Genomic DNA, 20,667 nt, shown 5'->3' on the forward strand with positions numbered 1-20,667 from the left:
GCAGCTATTTGTTACTTACCCCAGGGATCTGTTGTAACAAAATACTTCAAGATTTACTCTTAGAATCAATCTTAAAGTTTTGTGGGCTGCAAATTAGAGCTGGCCTCCGCTAGGCACTTAGGCTTCTTGTGCCAGTGAGGTCAGTTGGTAACCAGTTTGCAGCTCACAGCTAGGCTGGTTCCACAGGGATTCCCTTCTTTGGGGCCTTAGTGGGATTGTCAACCAGTGTCTCTACATGGCTCCTCCAGCACAATGTGAGTCATTAGGCCTATGTCTCTGAGCCAGTGTTCTAAGAGGTCCTGGTGGAAGCTGCAAAGCTTATGATTTGGCCTTAGAGTCTCTCTTCTGCCATGCTCTATTGGTCCAGCACTAATCTAGCTAAAAGCAGGAGGGGATGGCAATTGCATCTCTGAGTCTCAGAATTCGCAGCCACTCATCACTTGGTCTCTACAAACCGAGAGGAAGTTCCTTTATAGCTATCATGAACTCAGTGTTCAAACACAAACATTTGCCATCTTGAACTGGGTAGACCAGTTCTCCCATTGTCAAATTTGGTTGAGTTGTGTGACCACTGCATGCTGGTCACACGAAAACTATATTTAGGTAATTAGAAACTAAGTGGTTTTGGGGGCCGGCCCAGTAGCACAGTGGTTAAGTTTCCACGTTCCACTTCTCAGTGGCCCGGGGTTCACCAGTTTGGATCCTGGTTGCGGACATGGCACCACCTGGAATGCAGTACTGTGGTAGGCATCCCACATATAAAGTAGAGGAAGATGGGCACGGATGTTAGCTGAGGGCCAGTCTTCTTCAGCAAAAGGAGGAGGATTGGTGGTAGTTAGCTCAGGGCTAATCTTCCTCAAAAAAAAAAAAAATTAAGTGGTTTCTTACTGGATAGTTTGAGAGCCCTATGCTAGCATGCACCTGGAATAGGTTACTTCCATCTCAGAACTCAGGTCTTTTATTTACATGCAAAAAGCTTTTGCATGAAATTTCCTTGAAAATGGCTGACTGCCAAAACGGGCTTGTACATTTTAGTGTTGTGTTGCGTGAACAGTAAAACATGACAGTGTACATCTCACAGGGAAAGGTTAAAGGCTGTCTGCTATAGCTGAGTTCCTAGAGATTAGTAATTTTACAAAATGAGTTCACAGAAGATTAAGGGACAGACTGCTTAATGAACATAATTTAGAGACAAAAGAGCCAGGAAAATCTGACTTTTATTTCTTAAATACTGTGAAGGAAGAGGGGGGAACGGTCCTCTGATAAGGGAGGGCCACAGAGCAAAGAGCTAGGGATCGTCAGCAAAGGCCCGGTGGGCATTAGGGAAGCGCTGCGGGCTGTAATTGGGGTCTTCCTGCAGTCGCTTTTGTATATCAGCCCGGAGCTAGAGAGAGAGAGCAGAGAGCAAGCAGGTTGGAGAGGCACTGACCAAGCCCCTAGGGTCCCAGCAAGCATGCAAGGCCATCCCTTAGGAGCTAACACTTCCCCACCAGCCACACACACTGTCAGCAGCCCAACATGGCATCACTGAGCCTTCCCAGGGCAAAGCACTTTAAAAACATCAAGTGGTAGCCCCAGACTGACCAGTTCATCTCTGAAGGGGTCCAGGGAAGAGAACGAAGGACCCTAACCCAAGCCCTCCCACTAGACCATCCCTATTCTGCTCCAAGGTGGGGGCACCTGCTGCCTGTAGCTCTCCTGAACCTCTGGTGCCTCCAGGTCCCGGCTCAGGCTCTCGGGGCTTGTCAGGGGCCGAGCTCCGGCTGCCTTAGCTGCCCGGCTCACGGCCTCTGAGAGAAGCAGCTGGGGGCCCTCACCCTGCATCGTCTGGGGGACAGGAGGTCGGGAGGGAAAAGAGGATCAACGTCAGATCCAGTGCCACCGCACAGCTCACCCTTTCCATGAGTCAACCACTGAGTCTCCATGCTACCAGAGAGAAGGGAAACAGTCCACGTGTGGTTTTGACAGCAGAAATGCCTTCCTAATTTTGTTTGGCTCTGGCCAAAAACAGCATTTGAATGTGCTGGACTTGCTCTTCAAAATAAGAGGAGCAGGATGGGTCAAGCCATCTGGCATTTAGAGCTAGTTAGTCCACAAGAGGAAACCCACCTTAAAGAAAACGGGCCCCAGTCACATGGGATTAGGCAGCTAGCTGAGGGATGACAGGAGTGCTGGCAAAGAGACCAACAAAGGTGAGGGGCAACAACCGTGAGCACGTCTGAGTCCCAGAAAGGCTTCCTCATCAATTAAATGAGGGGACTAAACTAGGAAGAATTCTTCCAGCTTAATGAGTTTGACTCTAAGCACAACAAGGGAATTTGGATAAAGAGGGATCCTCAGGGAAGAGGCAAACCAACCTTGCGTCTCTTGGCAGGCATACCACTGAGGTAGGCGTCACTCAGGGGGGGCTGTGGTTTCACCTTCCGCTGGCTTTGAATGTCCTGCTGGATAATAGGGACCCATTCCTGGGGTGGGGGGGAGATCATTAGAAAGTAGCAATTCCCACAACTTCCAGCTGCCTTGGTTTATCAGATCACCTCTCGATACTTACTGGGGGGACTGCAGCTGCCCAAGGTTCTGTCTCAGCTGAAGCTCCATCCTGTTCATCTCGGGAGCCCCCCTCAGGGGCAGGAGGTGGACCTCGGGACATAGCCTCTTCTGCTGTTGTCCCAGGGGCTGGGGAAGCATTCTCTCGCTGCAAGTCAGACAGCAGGAAGATCCAGGCTTCAGAATTCTTAGCCTCCAGCACTTCTGCCCCGAGCCTTCCACTCCACATTATCTAGTCCCTCAACCTCTCCCTGGTACCTGAGGCTCAGGGGAAGTTCTCTCTGATCCCTGAACTTCCATTGGCTCCTCAGAAAGTGGCTGTGAAATTGGACAGAGAAGGGAAACACCACAAAAGGCCCTCTCAGATCTCTCTAATTGCCTCAAGTCCCCTGACCCCATAGCCCATCAGGTCCCTTACCTGGGGGGGATCACCAATCCTGCGAACATATCTGAGGATGGCATCAGGGCCTACCGGCATGTGCTCCAGTACCACCTGAAGCCTCAGTCCCATCATTGTGGTGAGCCAGCTTACCAAGGACGGATTTACCCCACGAGACATGCGACGCTAAGGGGCAGAAAGCACACGTGGAACACAAAATCTTCAACCAGCTTTTGAAAGATACCACAGGGTAAAAGGATGGCAGTTTGGAGAAGAAAAATGAAAACTACAGGATACCAAAGAGAATGGAAACCTGAGGAAACAAAAGGCTGGGGATCTGCAGCTGGGTGGTGCTTACAATTCGGCCATTGATGACAGCTGCAAGCTCCATCTGCTGTCCTCCCAAGCAGTGCAGGTTCAAGGCCAGGCATTCAAACAGGCCCTGGTTACACAACTCCAGCAAACGGGCCCCAAATCCACTGTCTGTGGGGCAAGACATAAGGAGGGAATGCAGGTACCTGGCAGCCCTGAACATTCAACATGCCCCACTCACCCCAGCCAGCCCCTGACCTGTGCAGTGCAGCACATGAGCAGCAATGCTATTAAACTGCTCTTGGAGAAATTCCAGGTTTGTCCGGATGATGTCCACACCTGGCTGAACCTGCACCAAAGACTGAGAGACAAGACACACAAAGAACAAAAAATCAGGAACCCTGAGAGACCGGGAGTCCAGGAGGAGGCAGTAGGAACAGGAGCTATCCTGACTAAACCCAGGAGAGGAGAGGACAGGGAAGGGTACTCACAAAACTCTCCCGCACATATTCTTCTAACCCCGTGATCAAGGTGTGGGTGGCCGTCTACGGGGGTAAACAGCACAGGTTTAGATCCAAGCCCCAGCCCTCAAGACGCCTCCCCCTCCACCCCCAACAAGTCCAAGGCTTGGGCTAGGGCAGTCACAGCTTTAGGTGACAGATAAACAGTTAGGAATAAGGAATGGAAAGTGAGGAGGAGAACAGCTCTGAGCACACAGGGTGTTCATTTACCCTGATGTTACCAGGTGTGGGCTCCTGGCCACCCAGGTAGTGCTGGTGGAAGAAGGATCGCAGCTGGGGCTGGAGCCGCTGCAGTGGCTGGAAATGCCCGTGGAGAAGCATCACCACATCCACCATGGAAAAGTTCTGGCACAGAAGAGAAAGCAGGGCCCCAAAGAAGCCTGGGGAAGGGGCAGAAGTCAGCAGTGGCTTTTATACGCAGCCTGCCCACTCACCACCAACAACCCATCAGCCTCACCCACCTTGGCAACACCCCTGAACGAAAGCCATCTAACCTGCCCCTGGCTGTCCCTACCTGAAGAAGGCCCAGGCACCCCCTGCATTTGCTTACCGAGGGCCCCATCAGCTCCAGGCTCAAAGATGTTGCTGGATCCACTGAGGCGTTGTATGAAAGCAGCGATACTTTCACTGCTGCCAGCCCGAGCCCCCAAGGAGCCCAGCAGGGAGCTTAGCACACCCTGCACCACCGAGGTATAAAACTCTGGTGGCAGGCTCTCAGGACCCCGGCCTCCAGGACTCCCTGCGCCACCAGAAGGGGACCCTGGTGGGGGCATGGTCTGCTGCTCTGGGGCCGGGGGTGGGGGTGGGGGTGGTGGAGGAGGTGGAGGGGCCTGACAAACAAAAGGAATAAAGAACAAAAGATGAGGTGAGAATGGGGACAAGGACATAAAATGGCATCAGAAGGGCACAAACCAACAGGGGTCTGGAAGATGGGGAGCTCTATTCTGGTCTTTACTCCTTAAAGCAGAGTACACATGGGTAGTTAATAGCACAGTCAGGCCAAGCAACTACATCTCCCCCTCGGAATGGGTTAGGTTAGAAAGCAGTGACTCTAACGACCATGCTTTCTCTACACCTCATTTTCCTTATCTCCAAAATAGGTGGTCCAGACTCAATGAATTCCCAGGGTTCCTTCCCACTGACATGTCACTAGGGGCTGTAGCCCAATGGTGAATGATGGCAACAAGGCACCTGGCTGGGCTGAGGGAAAGGAAGGGTGAAGTGAAGAGTAAGGCAACCACTCACCTGCAAGAAGTCAGTCATGCCTTGGAGAAAGGCAGGGACACCAGGCATCGCCACAGTGATGGTGGGAGAAGCCATGCCAGGCCCTCCAGTCCCTGGCCCTGCAGGCCCCAGCAGGTTCCCCAAGAGCTGAGAGAATTGAAGATCAGCAGTGGAGGTTTGAGGGGGTGGAGGCTGGGCAGGCCCCCCCGGGGCCGGGCCTGCTGTGGTAGCTGTGTTGGTGGTGCCAGCACTGGCTGAAGCAGTGGCAGGAGCTGGAGGTGGAGCCATTCCTGGGGTCCCCTGAGCTGCAGGGACCAAAAGAAGAAGTTGAAATCTGAAGAAAGACAAGATAAAACAGCATCTCCGTTCTAGTCTGCCCACCAGGAAAGCAAGAACAAAGAAACTAGAGAGGAAACCACAAAGTGCCAGTGAGGAGGCTCAGAAGGGAGCGTTGGCCTTCAGATCCAGGGAAATCTTTTAAGTTTGAGGTGGAGAACAACAAGGACTCACCCACAAGGACAGGCTGCATAAGAAGCTGCCCCACAAGGCCGCTCACCATCTGGGCCAAGGAGGCATTGGTACCCAGCCCAGCGCCCTGCTGCGGGAAGAGAAGGGGAGCTTTCAGGCCTGCGCTTTCCATGCCCCACCAGAGGAGTCCCCCCACCAGGTTCTCCGCATAGAAACTCCCCTACCCTTACTCACCAGAGCCCCTGAGACTGGGGGGCCCCCAGGATGGGAAGGCCTAGCCTGTGGAGGGGTGGGCCGGGCAATCACCACCCGGGTTGGAGCTGTCGGGAAGCCTGGGACCTGCTGTCCTGTGGGTGGCAGAGGGGAGAGACCGAAGAGGGCTGAGGGCCGGGCCCTTGGCTGCCAGCGGACAGCACCCGCCACCATGGACCATGCCCCACCTCCCAGGCCTCCCCTTCCAGGTCATTACCTGCGGCCGCGGAGGCAACAGCTGCCACCATGGCCTGATGAGTGATCTGGTGGGCGACGGCGTGCATGAACTCAGGGGGCAGGGAGGGCAGCTGGATGAGGGTGGAGCCTGGGGGGCGGGTCTGATGTAACCTTGAACCTGGACCCCCTTCAACCCACCCACTCGGCCCTACCCCTTCTCTACCCAGAGCTTAGCCTGCTCTGACGCCCTCACTCTTACCCAGGGTCTGGCCATGACCAGGGGGTCCTAGGGGGCCAGTGGGAGCACTCGGAACTCCACCAGGCTGTGTGCCAGAATCTGGGCAGGGAAAACAGAGAGAGTGGCCCTGAGACAGGCGGGGCCAAGGCCCAACTGTATCCTCCTGAGATCGGCGTCCTTTAAGCCCCCACTCCCCAACCGGAAAGCCTGCCTTTCCCTCCACCTAGTCACGGAGGAGATGCTCCCTTCACCACACAAACAAATCTCCAAGGACAAGCAATCCCTCCTGCCCTTCACACATGCCAACTAACGCTTCTGCTTTGGTCCCTCTGCCACCACCGTGAGCCCTGGCCTCCCCCTTCCCCACCCTCGTTCCCTCACATCTCAGCACCCAGGTGACCTCCCTCATCATGCAGCTCTTCTCTGCCAGCGACTGATTCTAACTCACCTTGAATGTTCATGTGCATCATGACCACGGGTTCCACGCTCTGGTGGGAAATCCGGATGACCCTCGGGTGGCTGGTGGTCGGTGGGGGAGCTGGTCCTGGCGGGGGAGCCCCCTCAGTTGAAGACTCGACAGTGGTCGAAGAGGGAGCCAGGGACGAGGCCTGCCCAGGACCAGGGGGAGGTGCCTCTGCATTGGGAGCCGGGGGGGGCCGAGTCCCATTCCCCGTCATGGTCACAGTGGTCCCCACGTTGATCTGAAGGACACAGATAGAGCACAAATGAGAAAAACACAAGAGCCTAACCCAGAGCACACCAAGATATACTTTGAAAGTCGCCCCCATCCTTCGTCACTGCGTTTCCCAAGTCTCCTCCCCTTCTAACCTCCTTCAAGCCTGAGAGCTTACCCCGGGTCCTTCCACCCATAGCCCTCCACTCCCCATCAGGCCAGGCTCCCCCAACCCACCTGGATGGGGATGGCTGCCTGCTGGAGCACCATGGGGGTGGTGTAATGAGACATAGGCCGGACCACATGCAGGTGTCGCGGGGGCGCACAGGCCAGATTGCAGCGCAGGTCAGACAGTGCCACAAAGGTGTTGCCCAGCAGCCGCAGGCTCTCCCCCACCAGGTTGATCAGGCGCTGGTCCTCTTCACGGCCTTCTTGCTGTACCCCCAGGCCAAACACAGAAAAGCAGAAAATATTAGGCTAGAATCCACCTCACCAACAAAAGCACTAACGTCTTCTGAAAACAGCACACCCCCTTAACCTTTAGGTACATCCTTATAAGCTTCTGTGTAGAACAAATCTCTACTAATAAATTCTATTTTATATGTAAACAGTTTCCTATTAAAACAGATCCTACAATGATTATTATTAGTAAATCATAAATACTAATTTCGCTTACTTTATAAACTGCCTAAATAACTCACTTAGGGAATCGAGGCATGCAAGGACAGTAGATATCACAAAGATTATCACCTTCCCAATAAGGGAGGAAAAGATCACTTACTTACAAGTCTGGAAAAAAATCATTTTCTTGCAGACAATGTCTTTTTTTGGGGGAAAGGGTTATCTATATTTCAGCCTTTTCCATTTGGGGAGTGCTGGGGTGGGGGGCGGGGCTCACATTATTGTTGTAGTCCGTGGTGGCAGCAGCACCCAGAACCTCATAGTAGCGCTGCAGGAAGGGCTGGAGGCGGCTCTCAAGCCGCTGTAGTTCCTGGAGCACCTCAACATACTCCGCAGGGGAGGGATGGCTGTGGGCAACCCCAAGAGGCAGTGAGCCTAGGCTTTCCTTAGATTCCCAACCTCGCAGTTGACAGGGACCGCATCTGTCCTGTCTCTCCCTGGCCTCTCAGACCCCTGGCCAATCCCTTCCTGGACTAGCAGAGCTTCTGTTCTTTACCCCTACCCATGAGAAGATGGGGACAGAAAAATAAAACGCTTCCACCCTCCCCACCACAATCCTGTACCCACTCTAAAAAGAGATGGGGCCTGTGTGAACTCAGGGGAGAGAATCTTGATCAGGCTCAGGAAGCACCATTTGGATTTCCTTGCCCAAGAGTGGTGCTTCTGGCTCAGCTGCCAGTCCTACCCTGACTTCCCCACTCTAGAGCCCCTCCCTACCCCTCCACACTAATCCTACAAGTAAGACCTCCAAGCAACCCTTCCTCTGCCATCATACCTTTCCTAGTCCTCATACTTCCTTAGGATCCCCAATCCCCCTACCCAAAGATTCCCTCCATCTCTCACTTGGGTGCATTTGTCTCTGGGGCCGGCGTTGGGCCCGCTGGGGCTGGGCCAGAAGGGGTGAGCTCCGGGCTCTGGGCTGGGGCACGCTCCTCCACTTCTTCTGCCTCCATGGGCTCCCGAGGAGGTGCTTCGCTTTCAACCGGTTCTGATGTTTGAGAGCTCAAAGCTACTGGCTCCGGGGCCACAGTTGGTGTCTGCGGGGGCGGCTGACTGTGCTGTGCTTGGGATCCCCCTCGACACTGAAGGTGGGGGAGAGTCAGGATGAGATCGCTGCAGAGGATTACTCAGGTCAAAGGAGACTGAGCAGAGAAAGTGCTCAAACTAGGCTCCCTGAAGGCAAAGGTTTGCATCTGTATCTTTGACTCCCTAGCAACCAGTATAAGATTTACACAAATTAGCTGCTTAATAAATATCTGTAATGCTTTTAAGTGAATTACTAACAGAAAGTAAGGACTGTGGTTTTCTAACCTCCACAAGAAGAGAAGACCATAGTAGACCCTGCAACTCAAACTAATGAAGTTAGGAGATCCCACTATCAAAAGTGATAATTAAGAAATTAAAAAGCAGGGCCGGCCCCATGGCCGAGTGGTTAAGTTCACACGCTCTGCTTCGGCGGCCCAGGGTTTCACGGGTTCGGATCCTGGGTGCGGACATGGCAGCGCTCATCAAGCCATGCTGAGGTGGCATCCCACATGCCACAACTAGAAGGATCCACAACTAAAATATACAACTATATATTGGAGGACCTTGGGGAGAAGAAGGAAAAATAAAATCTTAAAAAAAAAAAGAAATTAAAAAGCGTGGAATCTCTCTTTAATTGAAAAGAGCTGACATGAAAGTTATCTGACAAGTCTGAAACAAACTTTCCAGATACCAGGCACCAAGAGGATTGGCAAGGACAAGATAAGCTCACAAAGATACTTTTTCTGCCCCAAAGAATGAAGAATGTGGAGAAGAGACCAGATTAGGAAGGAGGAATCCAGTGGATGTAACCAGTCATGCTTTCGCCCCTAGGCTGAGAGAAAAGGGGTAGGGAGGATGCGGAGACAGAGGGACTCTAGCCAGTCTTGCACACTTACCTCCATCCGGGAGAGTAAGGTTTGTATGTCCCTGATCATATGCTGAGCCATCACCAGCCGTACTCGGGGCTCACTCTACAATATGAGAGAGAAGATCAGGGCAGGTGTGATAAAACCATGAGCTCCACCGTCTACTAAACCAGGTCCCAGCCATCTCCTCAGCCAGGTCCACCCCCACCTCACGGCCTCCTTCTCCCAGATCCCCTTCCCTGACCCTCCCAGGCCCCGTGATACCTGAATCGGGGCCTGTTCCATGTTGATGTGAACATCCACAGCAGAGCCGTCACTCTGGGGAAAGGGTAAGGGAAGTTGCTCTGGGAGAAGCCAAATACTAAGGCCCCCACACTTCCAACTCATTCTCTGGAGCCCCACCCCTTTTCTCCTCAAACACTGAGGCCATTATCAGACCACAGGGGCCTCAAAACCCAATCTAAAGACTGGAAAACCTGTTTTATGAGCTCTCTGCTACCACAATCAAAACTACCCTTCCCCACAAAAACTCTCCCATGTGGAATGCAAGCTTACAGGAAGATTGAAGGTTCCAACCATGACATAGCTGTTGGCATTCCGGTCATGAACAGAGGCCCCAGGCCCCCGAGTACCAGGGGGGGGTCCCCCACCATGGGTGGCTGAGGCAGACCCTGTCCCAGAAGATGCCCCAGAAGGGAGCTGAGTCTGAGGAGGAGCCCGTTCCACAAGGTGGATAACCTTTCCCCCAACATCTGCAGAAAAAAAAGATACACATCAAAACATTATATGATCAGGTAAACCCACAGCCTGAGCTCATCCCTCTGGACAGCTGCTCCAACCTCTGAACTGCCTCCCCCATCCACTTACTGTATTCCTGGAGCTTCTTATCATCCTGTAGAACTCGTCCCTGGTAGATGAGCCGTTGTTTCTCAGAAGGGATGCTGACAGAGGCAGCAATGTGCTCCTTAAACTCCTTTACATTCATCTGTATCAAAGAAAAGACACGAATAGGTATCAGGGAATGGAAGAAAGAGGAAGGACAAAAGAGGGACAACTGACTTGTTGGGGTAAGGGGTAAAAACCATCCCATAATAAAATCACTACCCATTTGACTTGATTGTGAGGTAATTATTGTGCAAAGCCCCGAACTAAGATAACACCAGTCAAAATACAGACAATAAACTTAACAAAGTTCAGGTTACAGGCCTAGGAGAAAATTATATGGCTGAAAAACAGCAAAGCCAACTGATATTCCCTTCTCTTTTACTCTGCCTGGCTCCCAAGGGAATATGTGTCTAAAAATACCACTGACCCCCCCCCCCCCAACGCAAAACGATACAATTCTGTTATCTCAAAGATAAAAGTAACAACAAGGAAAATGGGGTAAAGAATTAAGTTAAGGAAGGAAGACTCTACCAAGAAGAAGGGAGTAGAAAACAGAAAAATTTTTCCTAACTAGATAACTGACTCTTGGGAAGTAGCAGGCTATTTACATAAATCTACGCACCAAAGTATACATGATTTCTTAAATTCATGTAACACCATGTTTTAAAAATCATGGACCAACTCCTCACAATTTTGCCTCCAAGTATTATAGAAGTAATGGCATAAATGGCTGTCCCTATGGTGTGAAACTCCAAAGATTCAAATTATGCCAGAAATGTTAGTAATTCCACTCAACTGTCTACTAGGGCTCTACCTGCATCAGGAGCTCTGATTTCTAGTCTTTAAAAACACAGGACAAACCTGACCAATTTTTAAGACACACTTGCGTTTGAGTCTGTGTGTCCTGTTTCCCTTCCCAAAGGCAGAAGCCATATCTGCTCCTCTGGTCTGGTGTCCACCCACGATGATAGCATACAGATTCCTCCTTCCTCCATATTTCCCTGTGAATTGAGTTCTATCGAGGTGGAGGAAGGCAGAAGAAAATCTGCCTCACTCAACAGAAACCACACCTTCTCACTCAACAAGAAACATCAAAAAATTGTCTGCCTAGAATACTAACAACGGAATTAATGAAAGAAAATCTGAGGACCAGAAGATCAGGCTCTTCTTTCAGGCCTATATGAGGAAGAACTAATAGGTGTCTTCCAGAAGTACTAGGGTCTCACCTGGGCCCCCACAATAAAGGTCCGAGTCTGAGAGTCCAGAGTCTTCACCAGCACCTCCAGGCTGTCAGGCTCTTCCATAGTGGTACCGGTACTATCATTGGGCTCCATGGCCGACAGTTCTCTAAGGAAGAATGGAGGGAGGGAGGCCTGCTGTCGCCCAGAACAGATTTTATATATCCGGAAGCCTCCCAGCCTTAGTCTCCGCCCCAATATCTAAAGAGCTTCTCCCACACAAGCACACACACTCACACCCGCCCCCATCCCCCTTCTGATTCCGGGGCAAAGGGAGAGAAACACAAAGGGCAGGAGATCTACGGCACAGAGAGCTGGAGGACGGGGAGGTGGGAGGGGCTCAACAATGCCAATCACAATAAGGGAGGGCCTGTCGGGCTCGGAAGCAGGGAAAAAAGCACGAGACCAGAGTCATAACCGGTCTCGACAAGACAAGGGCCCCCGAGGTCGGCAAACCCTGAAACAACGCGAGTCAGGGGGTCGCGCCAGACTGCGGAGAAAGTGGTTTAGCGCACGCGCGCTACGCCACGCCCATCGAATCCGACTAAGTCACGACAGACCGGAGATGAACGACACTCACGGGGGGCCAGAACGGCTAGCTGACTGCCCCCCTCTAACGCCTCTCCTCGCTGCTCCAGGAGAGCGGCGCAACCAACACACACCAAAGACACACACACACACACACACCCCACCACTCCTCGGCTCCGCCCCCGACTTCCCCACGGTACCGTCACTTCCGGTCTCCCCCAACCTGCCACCGACGGCCACTTCCGTTTCCCCGATAGTATTTGGGGATCGCGAGGCGGTACTTCCGGCTCCCCCTAGGTCTCCAAGCTTTACTTTTGTGGGGCAAGACGAAAAGGTCCGCGGCCCCAAGCAGTAAGTTTCTGGGGGCGAGACGGACCGGGGCCGGCCTAGATGGGAAGAAGCCGAGCACCCCAAGAAGCCGCCGCCGCCGCCGCCGTCGCCCGCGGGACCTACTGCGCCTGCGTCCGTCGTACTGCGCATGCGTACACACTTTGGCACCTCCCCACCCCTGCTTGCGCTGTTCATTTCTCCTGTGCGCGCGCTTGAGCAATAGGAGGTTAAGGTGGCCACTATAAATGCCTGAAAAAAATTACCAAATGGGACTCTACGACTGCCTCGCGAGGCTCTGGACAGTTCTATGGCTCTTGCAGTTTGGATACTGGGGATTGTATGTCGTTAGTCTAGGTTAAAGTCTGGGCCGGCAGAGAATTTGGGGCGGCACTGTCCTGGTCACCTAAGATTCTGTCTTCCTGTCCCTGTAGCCCTCGCTACGCCAACCCTTCGGCGCCTCCGGAAGTCACCTTTTTCGTAGGCGGTTGGAGGTGGTTCTCGAGGTGTCTTGCGTGCGATCGCGTCGTTGGGCCTCACCTCGGTCCTGTCCGGTGGGCGTTCTGCGGAGTGTGGACGCCATGTTGTTCACCAGGGGTGCGGGGCTGAGGGGAAACACTGTATTTGGGAGAAGCTAAGGATTTACCACTTTTCAGGACTATTGTCAAAAAAAGGGCGCCTCCGAGGTTGGGAATTCGGAGCGAATGGAGTCAGACTGGACTGAAACACAAGACTGACCTTGGGGAATTGAAGGGGCTGCTAAGGGGCTTCCGCAGGCGGGGGTCGCGAGGGCGGGGTAGTTACCGCAGCTTGCAACCTCCTCCCACCCACGCCGTCGGGCAAGGTCCTGGACCGCAGGCGCTGCCACTCCTCCAGTCAGCCCGGTCGCTGCCGCGGTTCCTGCCTCCCGTGCCCAGCCTTTCTATAGTTTATACCTGGGTCCCAGTTAAGAGTTCTAATAAGCATCTGTTTAGTGAGCACTGCGTTTGTGCCAGCCAATTTGCTAAGGGATTTACGTAGTCATATTTAAAAGCCTTTAAACATCTGCGATAGTTACTACGTCCGTTTTATAGGTGAGTACACCTAGGCGAACCAAAGTGGCAGAACCGACAGATCCATGCCTGCCAGACTCTGCATCAAGCACTTCTACTTTACTGCCCCAATAAATTGTTACATTTTAGTTTTTTATCAAAAAATGTTAAACATTGCCCCAAAATAGTATCAAGAACCCTCATATACCCATCTTCCAAATTTTGTTCTTTTAACTAAATCGCAAGCCCATAGCAATCTTCACCTCTCGGGATAAATCTCTTTTTGGTTATAAATAATCTATTAAGGAAGCACCACCTTTTATTGCATTAACTGCTCCGCCAATTTGGCACTATCCAATGACTGTCCCTTGACAATTCTGTCCTTATCTCCTATTATTTGAAAACATTACTCACCAGAAACTAATAAGTGCTTTACAAACATTACTATTAATTATAGCGAATGCTTACTTTGGACTTACCATGTACAGGCCTTTGCTAAGGGCTTTATGTGCATTCTCTCTTTTAATCCTATGAAATTGATGATTTGCTCAATTCACAGATGAAAAAACAGGCATAGGGATTAATAAAATTGTCCAAGATCTAATAAGTGGTAGAGTTAGGGTTTGGACCCACTACGCCTGACACCAATGTCTATCCTCTTTAACCACACTAGATTATGTAGCCTCTTGTAGCAATAAATATTTCATGAAGGGGCCAGCCCTGTGAGTGGTTAAGTTCACATGTTCCACTTCGGCGGCCAAGGGTTTTGCAGGTTCGGATCTTGGGCATGGACCTAGCACTGCTCATCAAGCCATGCTGAGGTGGCGTCCCACATAGCAGAACTAGAAGGACATACAACTAGAATATACAACTATGTACTGGGGGGCTTTGGGAAGAAGAATAAAAAAAAATCTCAAGTGAATGAATTCACTTATGTGTCAGCAAACTTTTCTGGAGGGTGTACATATTGTTTCCTCAATTATAAACTTCAGAGAGAAAGCTTCCCATCCACCATGCCCCAGCACCTGGTTCATACCTGTTCTAAAGCACTTATCAGGTTGTATTGCAATGATTTGTTTACACAGCTAGTTTTCCTTACACTGACTTCTTCAAGGCCAGGAACTGTGTCTTACTCATTTTTATGTCCTCAAGGCTTAGCCAGTTCCTGGCAAATGGCTGGGACTCAAAACAGTTTGCTAAGGGAATGAATGAATCAATCCACCACTCTTCAGTGCTGCACAACACAGCAGATACCCAGCTTAGATATGGGTTGAAAGACCGCAGGCTTCTACCTAGAGGGCTCAGTTCTCCTTAGAATTCCTGGGAGACCCTGGACATGCTAGGGTGTATTGTGGAGTGGTTGCATCTAGAGGAGGGGGAGGAAGGCCCAAACGCTAAGTAATCCAGGCTTGGGTTGGAAAACAAGGTTGAAGTTACTCATTAGCAGGTAGAAAGGGTCAAGGGTCGAGGCAAGGGGGCTGGAAGCAGAGTGGACTGAGCAGCCAGCGAGGGAGAGAGCAGTTAAGGCACCACTCCACGCAGAGCACCAGCTCCCTCCTGCCTGAAGATGTTCCACCAAATTTGGGCAGCTCTACTCTACCTCTATGCCATTCTCCTTAACTCCTTCTACCAGTGCCCTGAGTACAGTCAACTGACAACTCAGGGAGTGGATGGGAAAGAGGTATGGACTGAGAATGGGAGAAACTTATAGTAGGGGTTCTGAGGGACTTGAGTAGGTGGCTTAGGATGACCAGAAGCCACACTGGGAAAGGAAGGGAGGAGGAGGGTGTGAGTGTTGTGATGATGAAAGAAAGAACAAGTGAATAAAATATTAGTACCGTGGCCATCAATGTGGAGACATGGTAGAATTTTGGGGTGGGGTGGTTACTCAGGTTGATCGAGGAGGGGCAAAGAGGAAAAGTCATTTAATGACTCCCTATCATGGCTCAAACCCCCAGTTGGAAAAAGGCAGCCAACACCTCCACTCTTAAGTCTTGCCATCCTGAGCGATGAAGAGATTGGATGGATCCTGTAGTGGAACCCATCCTCTTCTGCTCCCCTCATTCTCTCTCCAGTTCCCAGAGCCCCACCTGGGCCGGTGGTACTTTATCGCAGGGGCAGCTCCCACCAAGGAGGACTTGGCGACTTTTGACCCTGTGGACAACATTGTCTTCAACATGGCTGCAGACTCTGTCCCCCTGCAGCTCCGGCTGCGTGCTACCATCCGCACGTGAGTGGTGAGGAGGCAGAGGCACCAGTAGGTGTGGTCTCTGCCCAAAGTGTGAGCACCTAACCACAAAGAGCTGAGTTCTTCGGCATATCCACAATTCTTGGCCCACTGAGTTCAACAGCTCTATTACTTTCCCTCTGGAGAGAAATGGGCCTAACCATCCCTTGGTAGCTTGAAACCCAGAGGGACCCAGGCTCCAAGAAGGAATAAGGAATAAATAGAGGCTGGTACTGTGTGGATGGGGTGTCACTCAGTCTTTCCTCCTTGCCACTACCACCTCTGCAGGAAAAATGGGTTGTGTGTGCCCCGGAAATGGATTTACCACCTGACTGAGGGGAGCACAGATCTCAGAACCGAAGGTTGGTTCTCTTCAGTCCTCACTCATCCCAAGTCCTCTTGGCTTGCTTGGTTTCACATCTCTGTCCTCACACTTCTCCCCACCCACTCTGACAGGCCGGCCGGACATGAAGACCAAGCTCTTCTCCAGCTCGTGCCCAGGTGGAATCATGCTGAAAGAGACGGGCCAGGGTTACCAGCGCTTCCTCCTCTACAGTGAGTGGGGATACTAGGCAGGAAGGGGAACACAGGACAGGAGAGCCCCTCAATTGGGCCCTGTGACATCATCCCAGGAAGGGGTGGGTGCTTCCATGAGGTCCTCACCAGGGGTGGTGCTGAGAAGCAGGGGCTTCGATGGCCCTGGCCCTGCTCTGCTCTTCCAGATCGCTCGCCACACCCTCCTGAGAAGTGTGTGGAGGAATTCCAGTCCCTGACCTCCTGCCTGGACTCCAAGGCCTTCTTACTGACTCCCAGGAATCAAGGTGAGGGGTAAAGTCCCACAGAAGAGGACTAGGACTCACCAAGTCTTCTGAGGGTGCTGGATGAAAGGGACTCAAGTGATGTCACCGGAGGGCATGGCCAAAGGCTGATATCATCAGAATGGCTGTGTTGACACCTCCATTTGTGTGATAGGCTGTAATGGCACCAGAGGGATGTGGCCAAGAACTGTGATGTCACCTGAGGGAGCCAGGAGGGGCTCTGGGCTACTCAAAAGAGAGCTTTCTGAGTTTGCAGTGGATAAAAGGCAGAGGGTTAGGCACAGAGGGAAAAAGGCCTGAGACCCCTTCTTGATACAGGGGAATGAGGGAACGCATTCACCCTACCCCATTACCACCAACCTTGCTTCTCCCCCTGGATTTCCTTCTTTTCCGTCCTTTTCTTTTCTCCTCCTTCGCACCAGAGGCCTGCGAGCTCTCCAATAACTGACCTATGGCTTCATCTGATGGATTTGGTGGGAGTTGAGACTGTGGTGGAAGAAGGAGAAGCTGGAGACTTCCAACTCCCTTTCAAGTATAATAAAAATGATTTTTCAACCCTTATCTCATTTTGGAGTTTGTCTCCAGACATCAATCCCACTACTCCCATTTCAATACTCACCCTGGACCTTTTACCACCTAAACCCCCAGCTGGACGGCGTCAGGAAGGACACTGAGTGGTGGTAACTCTTGCTTTGTAGTGGTATATTTAGGATTTGGTGTGACACAGTTATTTATTGCTGAGTGAGCAAACCCCTAACCCCCGAGTGGGGACTGCAAGCTCCAGTGCTTCCCCACACTGCTGGTCTGGGCTGCCAGCCCTTCTGAACTGGCCTTCCTGCCAATACTGCCTGCACCATCCCCACTTTCTCTGGCTCCCCAGGAACACCCCAGATCCTCCCTGCAGGTTCCGTCACCTGTGGGTCCCCATCCAGACCCCCTAATCCACCCGCCTAGCAGCCCCACTCTTCTCCAGATGGCTCAGATCCCAGGATCCAAGGTATCCCTTGGATCTCTCAGCCACCCTCTTACCCCAGCCAGAGGTCTGTCTGTCCTGCCTCTGGTCTCCTCCACCCCTGGGGAGTTCTGAAAGGGAGGAAGGACTCTTTAGTTTTTATTTTCCACCACCATACATTTTTTTTTTTTTTTGGCTTTTAAAAAGTGACGGTGGAAAAACAAAAACTGGAGGTGAGAAAAATGTAAAAGCAAAAAGTAACAATAGCTGGTGAATTCAAGGGCGATGCCCCCACTGTCCATAAACACAGACACCCTAAACTCTATTCTCTCCTGTGTGTGAAGAGATGCCCTGTGCCCTCATACTCTGTGGTTTATTCCCCATCCCTGAGGTCCCTGTGCTTACAATTTGGGTCATGCCCCCCACTCTCCTCCTAAAGGCCACTCTGTCTTCACCCTCGCTCCCACCCTACTGAGGATGAGGCCCTGGGTCACAGCCCACCCCGAGGTCACAGCCCCTTTCCTGGGTCTCCCCTCTGCTCCTCACCCTCCTTCCCCAACTTCTCATCCTCCATGTCAGTGGCCTCCTCATCCCCACTGGGCTCCCGGAGGCTGACAGCTAGCACCAGGGCCTGTAGGAGACCAAAGAGGCAGGCAAAGTGCAGGGGGTGAGCAGTAAGTAGGCTCAGCACGGCGTGGAGCCCATGCAGGGCAGCCAAGAAGGACAGTAGCCCATGCAGCCAGAGGCCCAACGGTCCACGCAGGCCCAATGCGTCCAAGGCTGCCCGCAGTGGCCGTGAGCACAGCCCCAGCAGGGCTGAGGCCAGCAGCTCCAGCAGGTGCAGGGTCAGGTTGGTAGAGATCTGCAGACACTCCTCTGGGCCCCCCAGGAACTTCGAGGGAGCCCCTGTTCCTCCACCTGGTTCTCGCAGCCAGCCTAGCAGCTTCTGACGCCGGCCAGGCTTCTCCACCGTGGCTTCAGGCCCAGAGGTGCTCAGTCGCTCTTCAGGGGACACTCCAGGTCTGGTGCCACCTGAGTCCACAGGATCCCATCCCAGTTTGGGAATGGCCCCTCCAGACTCCAGTCTCCCAGACTCTCGAGTGCTAGAGACAGTCTTGTCCCACTTGAAGGAATCTGTTCTTTTGCTCCCCAGTTGCTCAACTTGGGACTCCTTGCTTGGTTCTGCAGCAGCCCCAGAGCTCCTCTGCGCCCCTGGGTCCTTGGTCTTGGGAGGCCCTCCATCTCCCATGGTTTCTGGGGCACTGTCCCAGTCGCTCCCTGAATTCTCAGAGGAGCTGTCCACCTGTCTGAGTTCTGGGGCAGGCACATCAGGCCTTGTTGGTTTCCGGCGGCCCCAGGGGCGAGGTAGCCACCCACTGAGCCGTCGCAGGAACATGGTTGGGGTGTGTAATGAGCCCCCAAATTCTGGGGCTGCTTCCTGGCACTGCTTAGACTCTCAGGTTTGGGGGCTGAAGGACTCCTCAGAAGCCAGTCTTTTCAGGCTCAGAAGAACAAGCATCTGCTTGATGAGTCCTACTCTGAATTCAGAAGTGGTTCCCCACTTCCCTGGATGGTCACACAGCTTCAAGTGTGGCAGGCAGCTCGTTTCCTTTTCAGTTTTGAGGTAAAGAAGAGAGGCACATCCAAATTCATTCACCACCACCACCACTACAACCCACACAGGATTCCAAAAGTCTCAGGATCTGACAAGGTTTGGATCACTCCCACAGTGTTCTCACTGTGTTTTCGGGTTTCCTTCCCAGCAGGCAGCACCCCAAGTTTCACTCACCAAGGCCAAGCCCCAAGGTGCCCCAGAAACTGGGGAGGCAGTACTCCATCCAAGAAGGAAGGAAGGAAGGTGGCCCCGGGTCCTAAGTGTTCCCGATCTGGGGAGTCCTGAACTGCTGCCCTAAGGGAGCTCAGGAATAGGAAGTCTCCGGTTGAGGAGTTGGGGAGAGGTGTCCAGCAAATTCCAGCCAGCAGCGTTCGCCTCTTGATTTAGAGGGCTACGAATCCTACAAAGCGGCCCGACCGGCTCGCGAGCACGCAGCTGAAATGCGGTCTCTGGAAGGTAAGGCCGGAGATGTCCTCGGAGATCCCGGTCGCGAGGCAAAACGCGGACCTGCCTGGGGACCCAGGCGCCCGGGCGCTGTGCGCTTTGGCCCCTCCCGGGCCCAGCATCGGGGCCGCGGCCTCACGGAGCCGCCCGGAGCCGCAGAGCCCGGAAGCAGCTGCACCGGGACTAGAGGGACAGGCAGGGGCGGAGCCCGCAGCTCGCGGGGCGGCCCCTGCGGATCGACCGCCCCCCGCGCCCCCGCGCCGCCAGTACGCGCCGTTGGCGCGCACCGTACTCGGGGGCGCGGAGCCGAGATCAGCGAGGGCCAGAGCCCACTATAAACCCCACCCCCGTCCATTTTCGCCTAGAGGCCCTTGGGCCGTCTGTTCTCCCCTAAACTCGTCTGCCCCTCATTTAGCTCCCTGCCCTTCAGTTCTTCCTTGCACCCCCCCACCATTCCTCCTCTTGTCCATGACTTCATGAAAGGCTTCTCCAGAAAAGAAAGCTGTGAGAGAAGTCTTGGGACTTGAGTAGCCCTTCCCTGCCCCTCCATACACAGATTTTACTTCCTGGATTTGACAACAATGAGCTCTTCACATGCCTGGCACCTGGTATAAACAGCACAAGGGAGGAAGAGAGGAGTGTGGCAAAGACAAGTGTAGATGAATAGGATGTGCTTCCTGCCCTTAGCAATTTTCAGGTAGTGAAATGAAGAACCTTGGCTTAACGTTTAGATTTGGGAGGCCAGAGTTCTGGTCCCAGCTCAGCTAACAGCATACAGGCTGTATAATCTTAGGCCCTCCCACCACATTGTCCTCTTCTGCAAGACTCTACCCGCTGTCATCACCTCTGTGAGCTTTCCCTGACTTCCCCTATCACCGTGCACTGTATTTGAACCCATGGCTGTCTCCTCCTCCAGCTGTGAGCAACTTGAAGGTTGGGAGTGTCTCTTATTCCTATGCTCAGCACAAAGTATATGAACTTGTTTGTAAAATCATAATTGAATTGGCTGGAGTGGTCAGGGACCCTTCCTGGGGGAGATGAGACTGACATAGAGCTGGGCAATTCCTGGTCAGGGGGTTGAAAGAATCGGTTGGGCACTCCAGACAGGGGCTAGGAATTGGAAGTGAACCAGACTGGCAGAGATGAGACCCTCTCATGCCACCTGGAGGGGCTGCCCCTTCTGGCTCAGGTGAAACTTCCATGCGGCCCCCAGACTTATTTGGCTTCCCTGCAACAGC

The 20,667-nt window shown here is 52.8% G+C and overlaps 3 protein-coding genes across 39 annotated transcripts; 1 reads left to right on the forward strand and 2 right to left on the reverse strand.

The window, feature by feature from the left end:
• Positions 1-1,199: 1,199 nt before the first annotated feature.
• Positions 1,200-13,323, reverse strand: BAG6 (BAG cochaperone 6). Of its 34 annotated transcripts, XM_070585388.1 has the most exons (27): positions 13,081-13,178; positions 12,816-12,960; positions 11,476-11,596; positions 10,232-10,349; positions 9,920-10,116; positions 9,629-9,682; positions 9,395-9,469; positions 8,316-8,554; positions 7,690-7,819; positions 7,029-7,226; positions 6,567-6,819; positions 6,140-6,217; positions 5,921-6,028; positions 5,686-5,798; positions 5,494-5,581; positions 5,005-5,288; positions 4,310-4,589; positions 3,970-4,139; positions 3,730-3,783; positions 3,497-3,599; positions 3,285-3,409; positions 2,966-3,112; positions 2,806-2,865; positions 2,552-2,695; positions 2,358-2,465; positions 1,681-1,827; positions 1,200-1,384 (listed from the first exon to the last, which is right to left on the reverse strand). In XM_070585388.1, the coding sequence occupies exons 2-27, from the start codon at positions 12,923-12,925 to the stop codon at positions 1,289-1,291; spliced, it is 3,600 nt and encodes a 1,199-aa protein (XP_070441489.1). In that variant the 5' UTR covers positions 12,926-12,960; positions 13,081-13,178; the 3' UTR covers positions 1,200-1,288. The 34 variants fall into 34 exon arrangements, with proteins under 34 accessions (XP_070441489.1, XP_070441499.1, XP_070441490.1 ...); XM_070585398.1 differs by lacking the exon at positions 5,921-6,028 and having other exon boundaries at positions 12,816-12,905; positions 13,147-13,323; XM_070585389.1 differs by lacking the exon at positions 5,921-6,028 and having other exon boundaries at positions 13,081-13,238.
• On the forward strand, positions 13,316-16,979 carry APOM (apolipoprotein M). Its single transcript, XM_008537530.2, has 6 exons — positions 13,316-15,054; positions 15,449-15,603; positions 15,889-15,962; positions 16,057-16,155; positions 16,323-16,421; positions 16,841-16,979. Exons 1-6 carry the CDS (start codon positions 14,941-14,943, stop codon positions 16,864-16,866), a joined length of 567 nt encoding a protein of 188 aa, XP_008535752.1. The 5' UTR covers positions 13,316-14,940; the 3' UTR covers positions 16,867-16,979.
• Positions 15,212-20,647, reverse strand: C19H6orf47 (chromosome 19 C6orf47 homolog). Of its 4 annotated transcripts, XR_011530000.1 has the most exons (5): positions 17,917-19,580; positions 16,779-16,904; positions 16,461-16,573; positions 15,929-16,112; positions 15,212-15,527 (listed from the first exon to the last, which is right to left on the reverse strand). XR_011530000.1 is itself a non-coding variant. In XM_070585453.1 (2 exons), exons 1-2 carry the CDS (start codon positions 18,764-18,766, stop codon positions 16,876-16,878), a joined length of 879 nt encoding a protein of 292 aa, XP_070441554.1. In that variant the 5' UTR covers positions 18,767-19,616; the 3' UTR covers positions 16,461-16,875. The 4 variants fall into 4 exon arrangements, 2 of the variants coding, with proteins under 2 accessions (XP_070441554.1, XP_070441553.1); XR_011529999.1 differs by lacking the exon at positions 15,212-15,527 and having other exon boundaries at positions 15,598-16,112; XM_070585453.1 differs by lacking the exons at positions 15,212-15,527; positions 15,929-16,112 and having other exon boundaries at positions 16,461-16,904; positions 17,917-19,616.
• Between the last annotated feature and the right edge of the window lie 20 nt (positions 20,648-20,667).

The sequence above is a fragment of the Equus przewalskii genome, chromosome 19 (assembly GCF_037783145.1).
Source record: "Equus przewalskii isolate Varuska chromosome 19, EquPr2, whole genome shotgun sequence".
Lineage (NCBI taxonomy): Eukaryota > Metazoa > Chordata > Mammalia > Perissodactyla > Equidae > Equus > Equus przewalskii.

Coding starts and splice junctions, on each gene's coding strand:
- BAG6 (XM_008537519.2), bottom strand. CDS start 12,495: ATGCGCAGTACGACGGACGCAGGCGCAGTAGGTCCCGCGGGCGACGGC. Junction 11,597..12,238: donor GAAGTGGCCGTCGGTGGCAG/GTTGGGGGAGAC, acceptor ATTCTTCCTTAG/AGAACTGTCGGCCATGGAGC. Junction 7,227..7,689: donor CCACGGACTACAACAATAAT/GTGAGCCCCGCC, acceptor CTGGGGGTACAG/CAAGAAGGCCGTGAAGAGGA.
- APOM (XM_008537530.2), top strand. CDS start 14,941: ATGTTCCACCAAATTTGGGCAGCTCTACTCTACCTCTATGCCATTCTC. Junction 15,055..15,448: donor AGGGAGTGGATGGGAAAGAG/GTATGGACTGAG, acceptor TTCTCTCTCCAG/TTCCCAGAGCCCCACCTGGG. Junction 16,422..16,840: donor ACTGACTCCCAGGAATCAAG/GTGAGGGGTAAA, acceptor CCTTCGCACCAG/AGGCCTGCGAGCTCTCCAAT.
- C19H6orf47 (XM_070585452.1), bottom strand. CDS start 18,766: ATGTTCCTGCGACGGCTCAGTGGGTGGCTACCTCGCCCCTGGGGCCGC.